Source organism: Molossus molossus, unplaced genomic scaffold (genome assembly GCF_014108415.1).
Source record: "Molossus molossus isolate mMolMol1 unplaced genomic scaffold, mMolMol1.p scaffold_m16_p_21, whole genome shotgun sequence".
Taxonomy (NCBI): Eukaryota; Metazoa; Chordata; class Mammalia; order Chiroptera; family Molossidae; genus Molossus; species Molossus molossus.
Window position 1 is genome coordinate 14429013 of NW_023425357.1, and position 16807 is coordinate 14445819.

General features: G+C 39.5%; 1 protein-coding gene across 4 annotated transcripts; it reads left to right on the plus strand.

The window, feature by feature from the left end:
- Positions 1–475: 475 nt before the first annotated feature.
- Positions 476–16243, plus strand: LOC118638647 (zinc finger protein 112-like). Of its 4 annotated transcripts, none has more exons than XM_036274729.1 (7): positions 476–513; positions 2571–2618; positions 3512–3638; positions 8483–8578; positions 11686–11787; positions 14649–14726; positions 16205–16243. In XM_036274729.1, exons 2-6 carry the CDS (start codon positions 2604–2606, stop codon positions 14723–14725), a joined length of 417 nt encoding a protein of 138 aa, XP_036130622.1. In that variant the 5' UTR covers positions 476–513; positions 2571–2603; the 3' UTR covers position 14726; positions 16205–16243. The 4 variants fall into 4 exon arrangements, with proteins under 4 accessions (XP_036130622.1, XP_036130624.1, XP_036130621.1 ...); XM_036274731.1 differs by having other exon boundaries at positions 14652–14726; XM_036274728.1 differs by lacking the exon at positions 16205–16243 and having other exon boundaries at positions 14649–14956.
- The last annotated feature ends 564 nt before the right edge of the window (positions 16244–16807 follow it).

Genomic DNA, 16807 nt, shown 5'->3' on the forward strand with positions numbered 1-16807 from the left:
CATTTCCCTAATAACTAATGATGGTCATCAAATATATCTTCTCTTCAGCTTTTTTTTTTTTTTTTTTTTTTTTTGCCAATATTCTCAGCTGTAAAAACTGTCCCAGTCTCTCAGGTTGTAGTGAGGATTAAATGAGGCATTTCCTCTAAAGCACAGAATTTGGCTCTTGACTTCTCACCACCTTTCTGTTTCCTCATTTGCCCAGGTACCCTCTGACCTGCTTTCTGTTGGAGCACTCTGATTAGCTCTTAGGGCTAATACAGGTCTGTCATTCTCCAGGGCTAAAATTAGGCCACATTTTCTCCATTGAGCCCATCCAGCGCCTTCCCTTATCCAGTCTGGGTTTCGGAACCCCTTCCATGTTCTCCCAAAGGGACCTGCTCAAACTCTACTCTGGCATCTATCAGTGTGTGTTATACTTGCTGATTATCTCATTGTTCTCTCATACTAGGCTCTGAGCAAGTACAGATCTGGGATTTATATCCCTTTTAGAAGGTGATCCATAAATGTTGGGTAAGTGAAAGAAAACTCAACTCTTTCACTGCTGATTATGTGGCCAAGTTAATACTTATTCTTGGTAGTTATGCATACATGCTGTGGATTCTACAGCAGTGGCCTTGTGGGACTTGGGAGGGGGTGGGTACTATACTAGAGAAGCAGAAAACCTCTCTATAGGGTGGTGCCTAACTCATAGCCCAGGATTAGCCCTTTTTTGAGTTCTTTTTCACAGATGACCTTGACATTGCCTAGGAACAGTAAATAAGGTCAATAACAGTAAATATCTGTTGAGAACAGTGAATAATCTTGAGGAAGAACTCAAGAAATTAAATTCCTGGTTTCCTAATCCTTCCAAAGGTCAAGCACTGAGCACTTTTCACAGATGACAAATGTAGTAGCATCATGGGCTTTTAAATTTTTTGTTTTCCCTTAATTGATTTTACAGAGAGGAAGGGAGAGGGAGAGAGAGACAGAAACATCGATGAGAGAGAACATTGATTGGCCGCCTCCTGCATGCCCCTCACTGGGGATCAGGCCCACCACCTGGGCATGTGTTCCAACAGGGAATTGAATCAGTGACCTCTTGGTGCATGGGTCAATGCTCAGCCACTGAACCACACCAGCTGGACATCATCATGGGCTTTTTAAACCTTTCATTATATCCCTGTGGGAAGAGGGTGTATCATTTGAATCTCCTCCAGTTTTAGGAAGAATATTCACCAGCCATTAAACCTTTCAGAAGGGTGGTCTCAATATATATAATAAACATATATTATTACCCAGGCCACAAATTCAATAAAAAGACATAATGCCACACAATGGAGTACTATGCAACTGTAAGAAAGAAAGATCTCTTATCCTTTGAGACGACATGTAGGGACCTGGAAAGTATTATCCTAAGTGAAACAAGCCAAGCAGAAAAAGACAAATACCACATGATCTCACTTATTTGTGGAATATAATGAACATAACAGTCTGAGGAATAGGGTAGACCCAGAAACATGGAAGTAGGGTACAGACTGACAGCCCTCAGAAGAGAGGGTGGTAGGGGGAAGGAAGAGATAAAGATACATGCAGAACTTATATGCATGTATGCATAACCAATGGACATGGACAACAAAGCTGGGGACAGGGTGGGGGGGGAGGGAAGGAGGGTGTCAATGGGGTAAAAAAGGGGAAACATCTGTAACAAAAATAAAGTTAAAAAATAAATTAAAACACACACACACACACAAAAAAACCCACATAATGCCACCTGGCTGATGTGGCTCAGTGGTTGAGCGTTGACCCATGCACCAAGAGGTCAGCGGTTTGATACCAGTCAGAGCACATGCCTAGGTTTGGGCCCGATCCCCAGTGCGGGGCATGCAGGAGGTGGCCAATCAATGTTTTCTCTCATCGATCTTTCTGTCTCTCTCTCTCCCTCCCTCTTTCTCCCTCTCTCTGAAATCAATAAAGAAAAAATTAAAAAAAAAAAAAGACATAATGCTTGCCACCTAGATGTCTTACAAGACACACTTGTAAGGACAGTTTTATGATGTAGAGTAGTATCTGTTTTTCTGCAGCTACAAGATAATAGAAAACATTGGCATGTTTTCCACTACTCACCCATATAATTCTAACAACAATCTTATAATGTTGGTGCTAGTATCCTAGTGTTGAGGATCACAGAAATGAAGCACAGAGAGGTTTATTAATTTAACCATGTATTTAAACATATATAGCAATGCCAATATAATGTAAATGTGCAGCCAATATATAACAATGTCACCAGAGTCCAATTTTAACCAGCACATTCCACCACCTCTCCATTCCCACATTTCCCAGCATTAGAACGAACACTTCAGCAACCACGAGGTGCGTGAGGACTGCTGGGTGTAGCCGTGGAGGCTGTGGCATGCATGCAGGCATCCTGAAGAGCTTAGTGGTAGCTGGAATCCAGCCAATACTCTGCTTGCTAAGGTGTATGTGGCAGCATCTGTCTAGGGGAAGGGACACCCTCTTCCATTTTGCACAAAGATGTGTTTCCCTTTCTCTCATGGCTTCTTTCTTTTTTTGTTGTGCCTTCTCAGGTCTCTGCCTTTCCCTAGGAAAAGAAGGAGAAAATGACCAAGTCTCAGGTGAGTTGGATCTTTATGTCTGTCACTTAATAATGCTATTTCATTTCTCAGTAAGTGGATACCTTTTTTCTCTTTCTTGGCCAGTATAAAGAATGACAGTAGACATTTAATACCACTTACATGGTATGCTTCTTGTTTTACTTTTTAAAAAATTTTCCTTTTTGTTTTTTTTTAATCTTCGCCCAAGGAATTTTTTTTGTTTTTTTTGGTTTATTTGCATTTATCTTCAAATAGAGTGGGAGGGAGAGAGGGAGGAAGAGAGAGAGAGAAACATCAATGTGAGAGAGACACATTGACTGGTTGCCACCCACCAACCCCAACCAGGGTTGGGGACAAACTGCAACCGAGGTATATGCCCTTAGTGGGAACCAAACCTGGGACTCTCTGGTCTGCAGGCTGATGCTCTGACTGCTGAGCAAAACCTGCCAGGGCTTCCTTTTAGTTTTTAAAATCACTTTATTTCACAAATAATAGTGTAAGAGAGACTAGAAATTTAAAAAAAGAAAAACCCACAAGCTATTACACTGCTTACAAATCACCTCCACCCACCCCCATGGTCATTTTTATGTGCATTCATAACTATACTTGCAATAATAGCTACAATTTTATTTTACTTTATTTATTTATTTATTTCCTTTATTGATTTTAGAGAGAGAGGAAGTGAGAGGGAGAGAGAAATAGAAACATGGATGAGAGAGAACATCGATTGGCTGCCTCCTGCATGCCCCCCACTGGGGACTGGGCCCACAACCTGGGCATGTGCCCTGACTGGGAATTGAACTGGTGGCCTCTTGGTGCATGGGTCGACACGCAAATGCTGAGCCACACCGGCTGGTCTACATTTTCTCATTGCTGTCCCTCTTCCATAAACATCTGTGTGTTTGGTGTTGTAGGAGCCAGTGATGTTCAAGGATGTGGCTGTGGTCTTCACCGAGGAGGAGCTGGGGCTGCTGGACCCGTTCCAGAGGAAGCTGTACCGAGACGTGATGCTGGAGAACTTCCAGAACCTCGTCTCAGTGGGTGAGGACAGGCGCCCTCTGTTAACTCAGTGTCAGCTTCTTGGGTGTCTTTGTGTGCTCAGTTGTTTGAAGCTCTGGGACTGCTGAAATTATTCTCTGAGCTTGGGCATCTAAGAGTCCTAATAATTCCCGTGTGACAAAGTCAAGACAGTTCTGTCCTTTGAAGTAGAAATGAGCACTTTGTGGTCTTGCCCCATTGGTTTGTCATGAAATCAGTTTAGTGAGTTGCTCCAGCTTTTTGTTTTTCAGGATGTCAGTAACTGTTTATTAACTTAATTTTTAGAGGTATTTTGTTTCTTGCTTTAAGAATGTGTTGGTAAGTAACTTTAAACTTTACAAAACGTTTAAAAAAGTAAAAATGTAGCACAAGAACACCCAAATAGCTTCTACCCGGATTCCCCTGTAATAACATTTTACCCCTTTGCTTTATCACTTATGCTCATATTCTTTCTCTTTCCATATAATTTATGTATATATATGAAAATATATGTATATTCATAATACTTTTTTCCTGAACCATTTGCGGGTAACTTATATGTTCCATCTCCCTATATCTCCAAATACTTTAGTGTATATGCACAGTTTGGGAGTCCTCAAGACTGTACTCTCTCAGACACCAATTGTAAGTTCAGGGGTCCCCAATAATACCCTGAGGCTTGATAATTAGCTGGGAAGACTCAGAACTCACTGAAAGGTGATATACTCATGGTTACATTTTATTACATGGAAATGAAATAGGTTAAAATCAGCCAAGGGAGGAGACACATGGGGCAGAGCCCAGGAGAGTCTCTAGCACAGGTTTCCAGATGTCTTCTTTCAGTGGAGTCGTGGACAGCATAGCTCTTCCCAGCAATGAGGTGTGACAGTACACATGGTGTGTTACATCCGAGCCTTGGTGTCCAGAGTTTTTATGGGGCTTGGTCATGTAGATGTGGTTGGACACCTGTGTGGCTAACCTTAGTTTCCAGCCCCTCTGGAAATCAAGCTGATATCACATGGACCAAAGTCCCCACCATAAATCACATTGTTAAACTATCTGGTCTGGCCCAAGGCCTCTGGGTAAGAAAGGCATTCTTATTAAGTAGGACATTCTGAGGACTTAGGCATCACCTTCTGAGAGCTGAAGGCAAAAACCATACCTATCTTTGAGCAAGGTTAATTCTTTACTGAACAGTGTATTTTGTAGAAGTAAGTACCTTTTCTTACATATCCCCAGTGCAGATAAAATACTTTTCATCCACTCTGTCATTTATGCTCTTATTTTATCAGCAAAGCCCATTCTATTCCTTACAGCATATTTTTATCCCTCTAGAGCAAGATCTAGTCTAGAATCTAGTCTAGCTGTCATATTCCTTTGACCTCCTTTATTATTTTTTTTTTCAATTTATAAAATTTTTATAAATATTTTTAAAATATTTTTTATTGATTCTTTTGTAGAGAGAGAGGAGGGAAAGAGAGATAGAAACATCAATGTGAGAGAGACATTGATTGGCTGCCTCCTGCACGCCTCTCACTGGGTATCGAGCATGCAACCCAGGCATGTGTCCTGATCGGAAATTGAACCTGGACCTCTCAGTCCATGGGACGATGCTCAGTCCACTCAGCCACACTGGCCGGTCTCTTTGACTTCCTTTAATTAGCAACATTTCCACAGCATTTCTTTATTTTTTATAATAGTGACATTTTTGAAGAGTACTGTTACCCATTCACCAATTTTAATAGAACATTTCTAATATTTCCTCATAATTGGTCCAGATGATCCTCTCTGGCTGGCACTGTGATTGGTAGTGGGGTGTCCTTTTGAGAGTATCACTTATAGCCCTGGCCGGTTTGGCTCAGTGGTTAGAGTGTCGGCCTGTGGTCCAGAAAGACCCGGGTTCAGTTCCCACTAAGGGCATGTACCTCAGTTGCAGTTTGTCCCTGGCCCTGGTTGGGTAGTGCAGGTGGCAACCACTTAATGTGTCCCTTTCACATCAATGTTTCTCTCTCTCTCTCTCTCCCTCCCACTCTATCTGAACAAAAAATGTAAAAATGTCCTCGGGTGAGGATAAAAAAAAATAAAGCAAAATGAGAGTATCACTTATAGAGAGGCACACCATCTGTCTCGGGGGTGATGTCAGTTTTTTTTGTTGTTGTTGTTACAGATGTTTCTCCTTGTTTTACCTCATTGACACCCTCCTCCCCATACCCCCTGCCCTGTCCCCGGCTTTGTTGTCCATGTCCATTGGTTATGCAGGTGATGTCAGTTTTGGTCACCCAGTCAAGAAATTAGATGTTGTCCAATTTCTCCACTATAAAATTACTGCTGTTTTTTCTCTTGCAATCACAAGGCAACACTTTTTTTTTAAATCCTCACCCGGGGACATTTTTCCATTTTTTGTTCAGATAGAGTGGGAAGGAGAGAGAGGAAGAGAGAGAGAGAGAAACATCGACATGAAAGGTACACATCGAGTGGCTGCCTCCCGCACGACCCAACCAGGGTCAGGGACAAACTACAACCAAGGCATGTTCCCTTAGTGGGAACCAAACCTGGATCTCTCTGGACTGCAGGCCGACGCTCTAACCACTGAGCCAAACTGGCCAGGGCACAAGGCAACACTTTTTAAGGTGGCACAAATATTTAGCATCCAGTGATGATTCTTGCTGTATTTAGTCTTTACCATTATAGTTACAAAATCATGATTTTCTGGCCTAGTATGTCCCTCACATTTAGCAGTCAGAACTTGACATTCTACAGTAAGCAGGACCACCCCCCATTCATTTATTTTTTTATTTTTAGGTGTTTGTGAAATCTTTTTAAAATATGGCTTTAATTATTTTGGTGCTAAACTTGTACCAAATCTGGCCCTTTGAAGCTGACTTTTGTGCCCTTGTAATATGCCCAACAATTTTTTTTAACACTTCTTTACCTTATTGTTCATCTTTTATTTTGCCCCAGATCTGGAATTATCCATTTCTTTTATTAGAGAATGGTGTTTAACACCAAGGTCTAGATGTTAAGTATTATCATTGCCATTAGTGTTTTTGTTTCTTGGTCTCAGGGACTAGAGCTAGGAGGTAGGGGGATGTGTGTATATGCACGCATACATGTGTTCATATACATACACATACACAACTACATGTGAATATATACACATGAATAGATGTTCAGTTTTATTCAAAATAAGAGAGATGTTGATTAAAATTATACTTGAACTATCATTTCTGACCCGTGAGATTGGCAAAAAATTTAAAACATTTTTTGGACAAAGCTGTGGGAAATAAAACACTTTCATACATTGAAAGTAGGAATGCAAAATGATACAACCCCAAAGGAGGGGCATTTGACAGTATCTAACAAAACTGTGTATTAACCTACCTTCACTGGTGTAGTTAAGTGGTTAGAGCTTCATTGGCCTGAGCACCGAAGGTTCGCAGGTTCAATTCCCTTCAAGGGCACGTGCCAGGGTTACAGGTTTATCCCAGGCCTTACATGTATGGGAGGCATCTAATTGATGTGTCTCTCATCGATTTCTCTCTCTCTCTCTAAAAAAAAATCAACAGAAAAAAATATCCTCGAGTAAGGATTAACCAAAAACAAACCAAACTATGTACTAACCCTTTCCTTGCAGTTCACTTCTAGGAACATTTCCTAACGATAGCAAAGTACAGAAAAGCACTAATAACACTATAATTTCTGTAAGAAAGGAGAAGTAAATACATGTATCTCTGCTTATCTTTATTAGAAGAAACACAAAAGGATTAATAAAAAATAACAAAGTTAGTTTTTATAGGGGGTGGAAGTAACTGGAAGGAATGTTGAAGAGAGTCACACCTCTTTGAGTATATCTTTTTATCTAGTTTGGACTTTGGAAAATATGTTAGTTTAACACATTGTAAATTTAAATTAGAATGCAAAGGGATGATCATCTAAAACTAAAAGAAAAATGGAACAAGTGAATTCAGTTGTATTTGAAATTAATACCATAACCACATTGAAGAGAAAAGAAAGAACTCATAGAAGTAGCTAAGGAACACAGTATATACCCAGTATATATAACTATATACCCTTAGTTTAGGTACAGTGGAAGAGGGAGGAGAGAATGAATTGCAGTCCTGAACACTTTCAATGGGTTTGTTTTTATTTTATTTATTTATTTTTTTAATTGAATTTTACAGGGAGAGGAAGATGGAAACATTGATGAGAGAGAACATCTATTGGCTGCCTCCTACTTGCCCCCTGCTGGGGATTGGGTCCCCAACCTGGGCATGTGCCTTGACCAGGAATCGAATTGACGACTTCTTAGTGCATGGGTTGACACTCAACCACTGAGCCACATCAGCTGGGCTCAATGGGTTTGTTTTTATAGTGATATATGGAAGAAGCAATTCTGAAACTATTTTATTTTTATTTATTTAGAGAGAGAAGAAGGGAGGGAGAGAGATTTGTTGTTCTACTTATTTATTGGTTAATTCTTTTATGTGTCCTGACCAGGGATCAAACCTGCAACCTTGAGGATGACACTCTAACCAACTGAGCTATCTGGCTAGGGCTGAAACTCTTTTAGATGTATTGTAGGTGCCAAGGCAGTTCATTGGAGAGGTACAGTCTTTTCAACATTTGGAACAGAAACCTTGGGTGTCGATATGCGTCTATTTGCATGTCTTAAACCTCACAAAAAATTAACTCAAATTAGACAAGAGATCTAATGTAAATCTAAAAGTATGAAATTTCTTTTAGAAGGAAACATAGGGAAAAGATCTTTATGGCCTCCAAAGCATTCTTAGGACACCAAAAGCATGATTCAGAAAATGATAAGTTGGACTTCCAAATTTACAAATTTTGCTTTCCTTGCCTTTTTATAGGGAATCAGCCTTTCAAACCAGACCTTATATTTCAGCTGGAAAGAGAAGAAAAGCATTTGATGATGGAGACAGAAACCCAGAGAGATGGGTGTTCAGGTGAGACCTGTCCAGCAATAACCCAGCGGCCAAAGCACCCTTCCTAGAACAAGTCAGAACATATCATGTCTCTGTTTCAATTCTGAAGGCTTTCCATCTCACACATGGTAAAACCTAAAGTACGTAAAGTGGCTATTAGGCCTTACGGTTTCTGTGCCCTCCGCATCCTCTAGCTTTCCGTATTTTCCTACTATTGTTTGTTTGCTCATTCATTCTTTCTCAGCTGCACTGCCCCATTGATGCTTATCAGACCTGTCATTTATGCTTCCACTTTAGGTTCTTTGGCTTGATTTTCTCTGCCTTCAGTGAATGAATTGGTTAATCAATCCTCCCTGAGATAGCTAGCTAGTAGGTATAGAACAAATAAGTGAAATCAAAGGATACTCCAGAATTGTTTTTTTGTCATCTGATGAATGCTTGTCCTAATTCTGTGTAGGTGTCTTTGATTATTCATATATGTGTAGCAATTACTCCTAAAAGATTAAGAATCGCTAATCAACTAGAGGAAGTATCAAACATGATCAGAGCCAACATTATAATTGACCTTCCCATGCAGTAATTTCAAGTGAGACACTTTTACATTGGCGATAACTTCCATATTCATATGCCCAGGTCTTTATCTTCCCATTCTGTCCTCCTCACCCCCTCCCACTCTCTAACCCTATACTTCTTTTTTACCTAACTACACTTTTTTAAAAATTCTCACCTGAGGATATTTTTTCCATTGATTTTTTTTTTTTAGAAAGAGTGGAAAGGATTGGGGGAGAGAGAGAAAAACATCACTGTGAGAGAGACATGTTGATTGGCTGCCTCCCACATGACTCTGACCAGGGTCAGGGACAAACCGCAATTAAGGTACGTGCCCTTGGCCGGAATCGAACACATGACTAGTCCATGGGCCGACGCTCTAACCGCCGAGCCAAACCGGCCGGGGCTTTCAGTGTTTTTTTGCAGTGTGTATTTTCTCCATCAAAAAAAGTTGATACATAAATTTGACTTAACATAATTTCTTATCAACACTCTACTGTTGATATTAAAATAGAACTTAATTGTAGAGATATAGAAAGGAAATGACAAGGAGTGTCAGTATTCACCACTGACTAACGGAAATTAAAGTTAATCTTAAATATGTGATCTTTTCCACAAGAGGTTGAAACTAAGTGAAATGATATTTCCCCCCTCTATGCCTTTAACATTAATACCACTGGTCAGAAAGAAACTTTAATCTCTTTTATATATTTGAGAGATTCTTATGTCTTAAATTTTGTATGAATTTGTATTGAAATTTGTAAGAAATTGGGCTTTCCCTGGCAAGCTTCTTTCAGGTCCTAAAGCCATCATGTCAGTCCCACAGATACAACATGTTAAACTGGATCTTTATGGATGAATATTGAGTGTTTTTGATGATACCAAAACAAAACTATAACAATTAAAATGAACTCTAGGTGAAAGTCCAAACTTTTTTCATATATGCTATTTACTTTTTCTGACATGCCTCTTATAGTATGCCTCATTTCACCTTTAGGTGATAAAATATTAATGTAACAACTGAAGATTTACTTTTCAGAAGCTAGAGACATCACTAAGAATTTTTTTTAAGTACTAAGATCTTATGAATGTGCCCTGAGTGTTACCTTGCTATCAATGCAGGGTAGTATTCGAGTATAACATCACACAATCATCGGTGTGGCTTTTAACTTTTATTTTTCTTTTTTAAGTTGAAGATAGGGAACTGCTACAGGTAAGATTTTGTGTGAGGAAAAACAAACAGCAAACCAAAGATTATTTTATTTTTTATTTTAATTAAAAAATTCTCTTTCTTTGTTGATTTTAGAGAGAGAGGAAGGGAGAGACTACTAGAGAGAGACAGAAACATCATTGAGAGAGAACATCCATTGATTGGCCACCTTCTATCTGCCCCCAGCTGGGAATTTGGCCCACAACCTGGGCCTATGCCCTGACTGGGAATCGAACTGGCAACCTCTTGGTGCATGGGTCAATGCTCAACCACTGAGCCACACACGGCCAGGCCTAAAGGTTATTTTAAAAATTAAAAAGATTTCCCCTGGCCAGTTTGGTTCAGTGGTTAGAGTGTCGTTCCGAGGACCAGAGAGTCCTGGGTTTGGTTCCCACTAAGGGCACGTACCTCGCTTGCAGTTTGTCCCGGGCCCCGGTTGGGGTCATGTGGGTGGCACCCACTCGATGTGTCCCTCTCACATCAATGTTTCTCTCTCTCTCTCTTCCTCCCTGTCTCCCTCCCGCTCTATCTCAAGATAAATGCAAAAATGTCCTTGGGTGAGGATTAAAAAAAATTAAAAAGATTTGCTCATCTGGGTGGCTCAGTTGGTTGGAGCCTCATTCCATACAACGACTTAAAAGAACTTATTATTCTTATGAAAATAAAAATAGCTCATGAGATCGTAGACTGGTTTGGCTCAGCGGTTAGATCATTGGCCTGTGGACCAGAGAGTCCCGGGTTCCACTAAGGGCATATACCAAGGTTGCAGTTCGTCCCCAGCCCCAGTTGGGGTCGTATGGGTGGCAACCAGTCGATGTTTCTCTCTCTCCCTCCCTCTCCCTTTCTCCCTCCTGCTCTATCTGAAGATAAATGCAAAAAAAAAAAAAAAAAAAAAGAAAGAAAGAAAAGCTCTGAGAGATAGACCAGATGATGCCTCAAACATATTTTTAAGGTTTAAGTTTACCAAACATTACCATGCCCATGTGCCAGAGAAAAAAGAAAAAGTTATTATCAAAATGAAAAGCATTTGTCCACATGAAACAATATTCTTTCAATTTGAGACTTTCCCCTTCTATTTTCTCCTTGGCATCTCCAGGAAACCTCTGAAAATGTGTATGCTTTTACTAAACATGCCACCATCTTTAATGTCCAGCTTATGTTGCAAAGCCCTGATTTTGAAGCTTGCTGATAGCCCCAGTTATATGAATGTAGCCAAAGAAGAGCCACTTTCTTAGTATTCTTAGAGGTAGTCAAATAAATATTCCTTTAATTCATTGAAGTTTCATGTCATAAACTAAGTGCAAAATCTTGAAATCTCTGAATAAAAGCATTCACAGTGTACATGTCTAAATTCTCTTTTTCCTTATAGGCACCAAGAACCAACATAATATGGAAAGTATTCAAGAAGTGGGATTAAGCTACTTTTCTCCCAAAGAGCTTTCCTTCTGGCAAACCTGGCAACAAAGTGCAGGTGGGTTAACCAGGTGTCAAGATTCCATGAAAAATTTTCGAAGGAATATTTCTAAGTTGCAAAAACTAGGTGATTCTCCCTGCCAGATTTGGGCAGGAATGCCAGTTCAGATTTCTGAAGATGGGAACTATATATTGACTCCTGGAGGGGATGGTTCTGATTACATAAAAAAACAAGAATTTTCATCTTGGAAAACCCAGCATTCTTGGAGGAAAATGTATCTGATAGGGTCACATAATTATCAGTGTAGATGTCAACAAATTTCCATGAAAAATAATTTCTGTAAGTGTGAGGGGGTCAGTTGGATTGCACATGATAATGATAATCTGAGAGTACACAGAACAGAAAAAAAACACAGCTGCCATGACTGTGGAGAAGACATTATGAAGATGTCACTGCATAATCAAGATTTAATTCAAACAGGACAAAAGCCCTACCCCTGTAATGAGTACAGAAAAGCCATCAGTGATGACTTCAGCTCTGAGGTTCATCAGCAATTAGACTCAGAAGGGGAGCCCCGTACATACAGCCCACAAGGAAAGGGCTGTAGTTATAATTCAGTTCTTCATATTCATCAGTATGTTCATAGAGGAGATGATTGTGTTTTTCAAAGTTCACATCTACAATCTCACCGGAGAGAACATACAGAAGAGAAGCCATGCAAATGTGAATATGGTGAGAACTTGAGTCGGTGCTCCTCTCTTAACATGTATGGACTTATTCAAACAGGAAAAACATCCTATAGTTATGAGAAAGCCTTAGGTGATAGCTTAGACCTCAGTGGTACTTTTAGGGTTAGTACTGGGGAAGAACCCCATAAATATAAGGAGAATGGGAATGTCCTTAATCAGAGTTCTTGTCTGCAAGTCCATCAGAAAATCCACACTGAAGAGAAACTATACACAGATGTGGACTGTGAAAAAAGTTTCATTTGTAGCTCAAATCTTAACATTCAGCATAGAGTTCATATGGAAGAGATTCCCTATAATTCTGAGGAGTGTGCTAATGGCTTCAGTCTGCCCTCACCTTTTCAGGACCTTCAAATAGTCCACCCTAGGGAACAACCATATAAACATTATTCATGTGGTAACAGACTCAGCCAAAATTCATATCTTCAAGGCCATCAGAAAACTCACATTGGAGAGAAACCCTATAAGGAGTGTGGGAATGGCTTCAATTGGAGTTCAAGACTTAAAGATCATCCGAGAGTCCACACTGGAGAGAAGCTGTACAAATGCAATGCTTGTGGTAAAGGCTTCAGTCATCGATCAGTTTTTAATGTCCATCAGAGAGTCCACACAGGAGAGAAACCTTATAAATGTGAAGAGTGTGATAAGGGATTTAGTCGGAGTTCATACCTTCAAGCCCATCAGAGGGTCCACACTGGAGAAAAACCATACAAATGTGAAGAGTGTGGGAGGGGCTTCAGTCGCAGTTCATACCTTCAAGGCCATCAGAGAATTCATACTGGAGAGAAACCATATAAGTGTGAGGAGTGTGGGAAGGGCTTCAGTCGGAGTTCACACCTTCAAGGCCATCAGAGAGTACACACCGGAGAAAAACCCTACACATGTGAGGAGTGTGGAAAGGGATTCAGTTGGAGTTTTAATCTTCAGATTCATCAGAGAGTTCACACAGGTGAGAAACCTTATAAATGTGGAGAATGTGATAAGGGCTTTAGTAAGGCCTCAACTCTTCTGGCCCATCAGAGAGTTCACACAGGAGAGAAACCCTACCAGTGTGATGAGTGTGGTAAGAGTTTCAGTCAGAGGTCATACCTGCAAAGCCATCAGAGTGTCCACACTGGAGAGAGACCATATATATGTGAGGTGTGTGGCAAGGGCTTCAGTCAGAGAGCATACCTTCAAGGTCATCAGAGAGTCCACACGAGAGTGAAACCATATAAATGTGAGATGTGTGGAAAGGGCTTTAGTCAGAGTTCACGCTTTGAAGCACATCGGAGGGTCCACACAGGAGGGAAGCCATACAAATGTGAGGTGTGCACAAAGCGCTTCAGTGAGAGTTCACGCCTTCAAGCTCATCAGAGGGTCCACACAGAAGGGAGGCCCTATAAATGTGAACAGTGCGGCAAGGGTTTCAGTGGGTTTTCAAGTCTTCAAGCCCATCACAGAGTCCACACTGGGGAAAAACCATATAAATGTGAGGTGTGTGCGAAGGGCTTCAGTCAGAGATCAAATCTTCAGGCTCACCAGAGAGTCCACACAGGAGAGAAACCATACAAGTGTGATGCATGTGGTAAGGGTTTCCGTTGGAGCTCAGGTCTTCTAATTCATCAAAGAGTCCATAGCGATACATTTTATAAAAGTGAGAAGTATGGTAAGGATTATCCTTCATCAGGGAATCCATACCGAAATGAAATCCTATAAAATGGTATTTTCTTTTGTTTTGAAGTTCTTAAAAGTAGAAAAAGACTTTTCTTTAATGAAAATGTGATGTTTCAACCCAACCTCAACATTCACAATAAGAGACCACACAGCAGACATCTAACAAGAGATTTTCATAAGAGATTTTGTAACAAATATGGCATCAGTCATTACACATGACTTTAGCTAGTTTCATAGGGCTTATAAAAGATAAAGAGTATGGTCAGCAGTTTAATAAAAGTATAATGATGAGCATACATAAATCAATATCCACTAGAATATAAGCTTAAGGGGAGGAGCTTCATTCATTGCTAAGTCTATAAAGCCATGACATTGCCTAACGAAATGTACATGCTCAGTTCTTTTTGCTAAAGGACAAAGTGTATATTGAAATTTTTATTAAGCTTCACCCCCCCACCCCCCCACAATCATATGTATTTGGAAGACTGCAAGTAACCTTAATATATTCACTTCAAGTAGATAACTATTATTGGGAACATGGAACATCAAGCAGTATTGCATCCTGTCCTGTATGCCATCTTAAGCAGGGATGAGGTAAATTTACCATTTGGTCTCTTTCTGTATACTATCAGTTTAAATTTAGCTCTGTGTCTGTGTCTGTGTCTGTGTCAGTGTGTATGTATGTGCACTTTAAATGACAGTGCAAACTGATAATGTTTCTGGTTAACTTTTAAAAAATGGAACACCGCATTTTACATCATTGAATTTTTAGTCTTGCCTGTGTGTTAAGGCAGAATTTTACTGTAATATTTGACGAGTGTCAGAAATGGGTACTAATGAAAAATACTTTCTTAATAAATTACAATTCTTGTTTTCAGTCTCTATCTTTCCATCAAAGCTCTTTGGTCTGACTGAGTTCTAAGAGTTATAACCTTTATCCAATTCAACTTCCTTAGGCAGGATCTGTGATGTGTTTGGAGGTCTTTAATTTTGTCAAGTTTTCCATTCCCATACTTTTCCCACTCACACAAAGAAAGGGAAAATATTGACATTTTAAAAACATTATGTCAAACATATTGATTATGAGGATATAATAGCCTTTATTTCATGGTCTCTTTCTTCAAGAACAATGTATGTTGTTGGTGGGAGTGAAAAATATAAGCTTTTTAGAGAACAGTTAGTCATACAATATATATTAAAATGTCAATCGTGTAACCTGGCCAAGCAGCTCAATTGGTTAGAGCATTGTCCCTATCCACCAAGGTTGTGGGTTCAAACCCTGGTCAGGGCACATACAAGAAGCAACCAATGGCCCGGCTGGTGTGGTTCAGTGGGTTAAAGTATCATCTCATGTACCAGAAGGTCACTGGTTAGATTCCTGGTCCGGGCATGTACCTCAGTTGCAGGTTCAATCCCCATCACTGTCAGGTGCGTGCAGAAGGCAACCAATTGATGTTTCTCTCTCCCTGCCTTCCTCCCTCCTTCCCTTCCACACTCTCTAAAAATCAATGGAAAAAATATCCTCAGGTGAACATTTTTTTTAAAAAGCAGCAACCAATGAATGCATAAGTGGAACAACAAATCAATATTTTTTTCTTTCTCCCTTCATCTCTCTCTAAAATCAATCAATAAAAAATTAATTTTAAAAAACTTTTAAAAATGTCAAATATGCATACCCATCTGGAAATCATAAAATTTATGATAATATAGAAAGGATGTGTACATTGAGGGTGATTTTTTTAAAGTGTAAATACATAGGAGTTTGGATAAATTTTTTTATGTTCCTGTAATATGGAACTTCAGAAAATACCAAAAAGATCTAAAATGACAGGAAGGGATCATGCACGTTGTTTAGTGAAAATGTAGATTGAACTTCATAATATCCAGTTAATTTAAGTCTGTATACATATATATTCAGACACATGCTTAATAGATAATATATGAAAGATTATCCACCATCATGTATACAGTGGTTTTCTCTGGCAAGCAAAAGTATGGCTTAGTCTATTTTTCTGTGTGTTTATTTCATTTAAAAATTATGAACTCATACTGTGACTTCTCTGTTTTATTAGATAGCATTATGGCCAAAATTAAAGAAGAAAACCTCTAAAGGTAATTTTCTAAATTTTCTAGATTTTTGACAGTTTAATTAGGTGTCAGCAACATTATCTTTCTGTGAAAATGTTTTAGGTCTGAAAGCCCATGAAGCCTAGATCCTGGTGCAATTCACTAGTATTATAAATTGGTGCATCATAGTTTATGTGTCAGATTAACCTCCATTAGATGAATATGGTGACCAAAGCCCTGGCTTAACCTAGCTTCCAAGGTGCTAGTTCAAGTCACACAATATCAGAAATTCAGGGCTTCTAATGCATTTCTTTACTATCATTATTTCCAAGGGAAGATCATGAGAGCTCATGGTGTTTTTATCAGTTAGAGGGCTTTTAGTTGTAAGTCACAGAAAACATAACTCAGGGTTGCTTACACCAAAAATCTTTCTCAGTTCATATAAATGAAAAGGTACAAGTAGGTTAAAACTTGGTTCTGGGTTAGTCAACAGGGCTTTATATTACTTTTCTTTAATTTTCTCACCTCTGTTCTTTGGTATGACCTTTTGTCTTCATATTACTTGCTTTTTGTTCATAGCTAAGGAAAGAGAGCTTCTGCCTCATTTT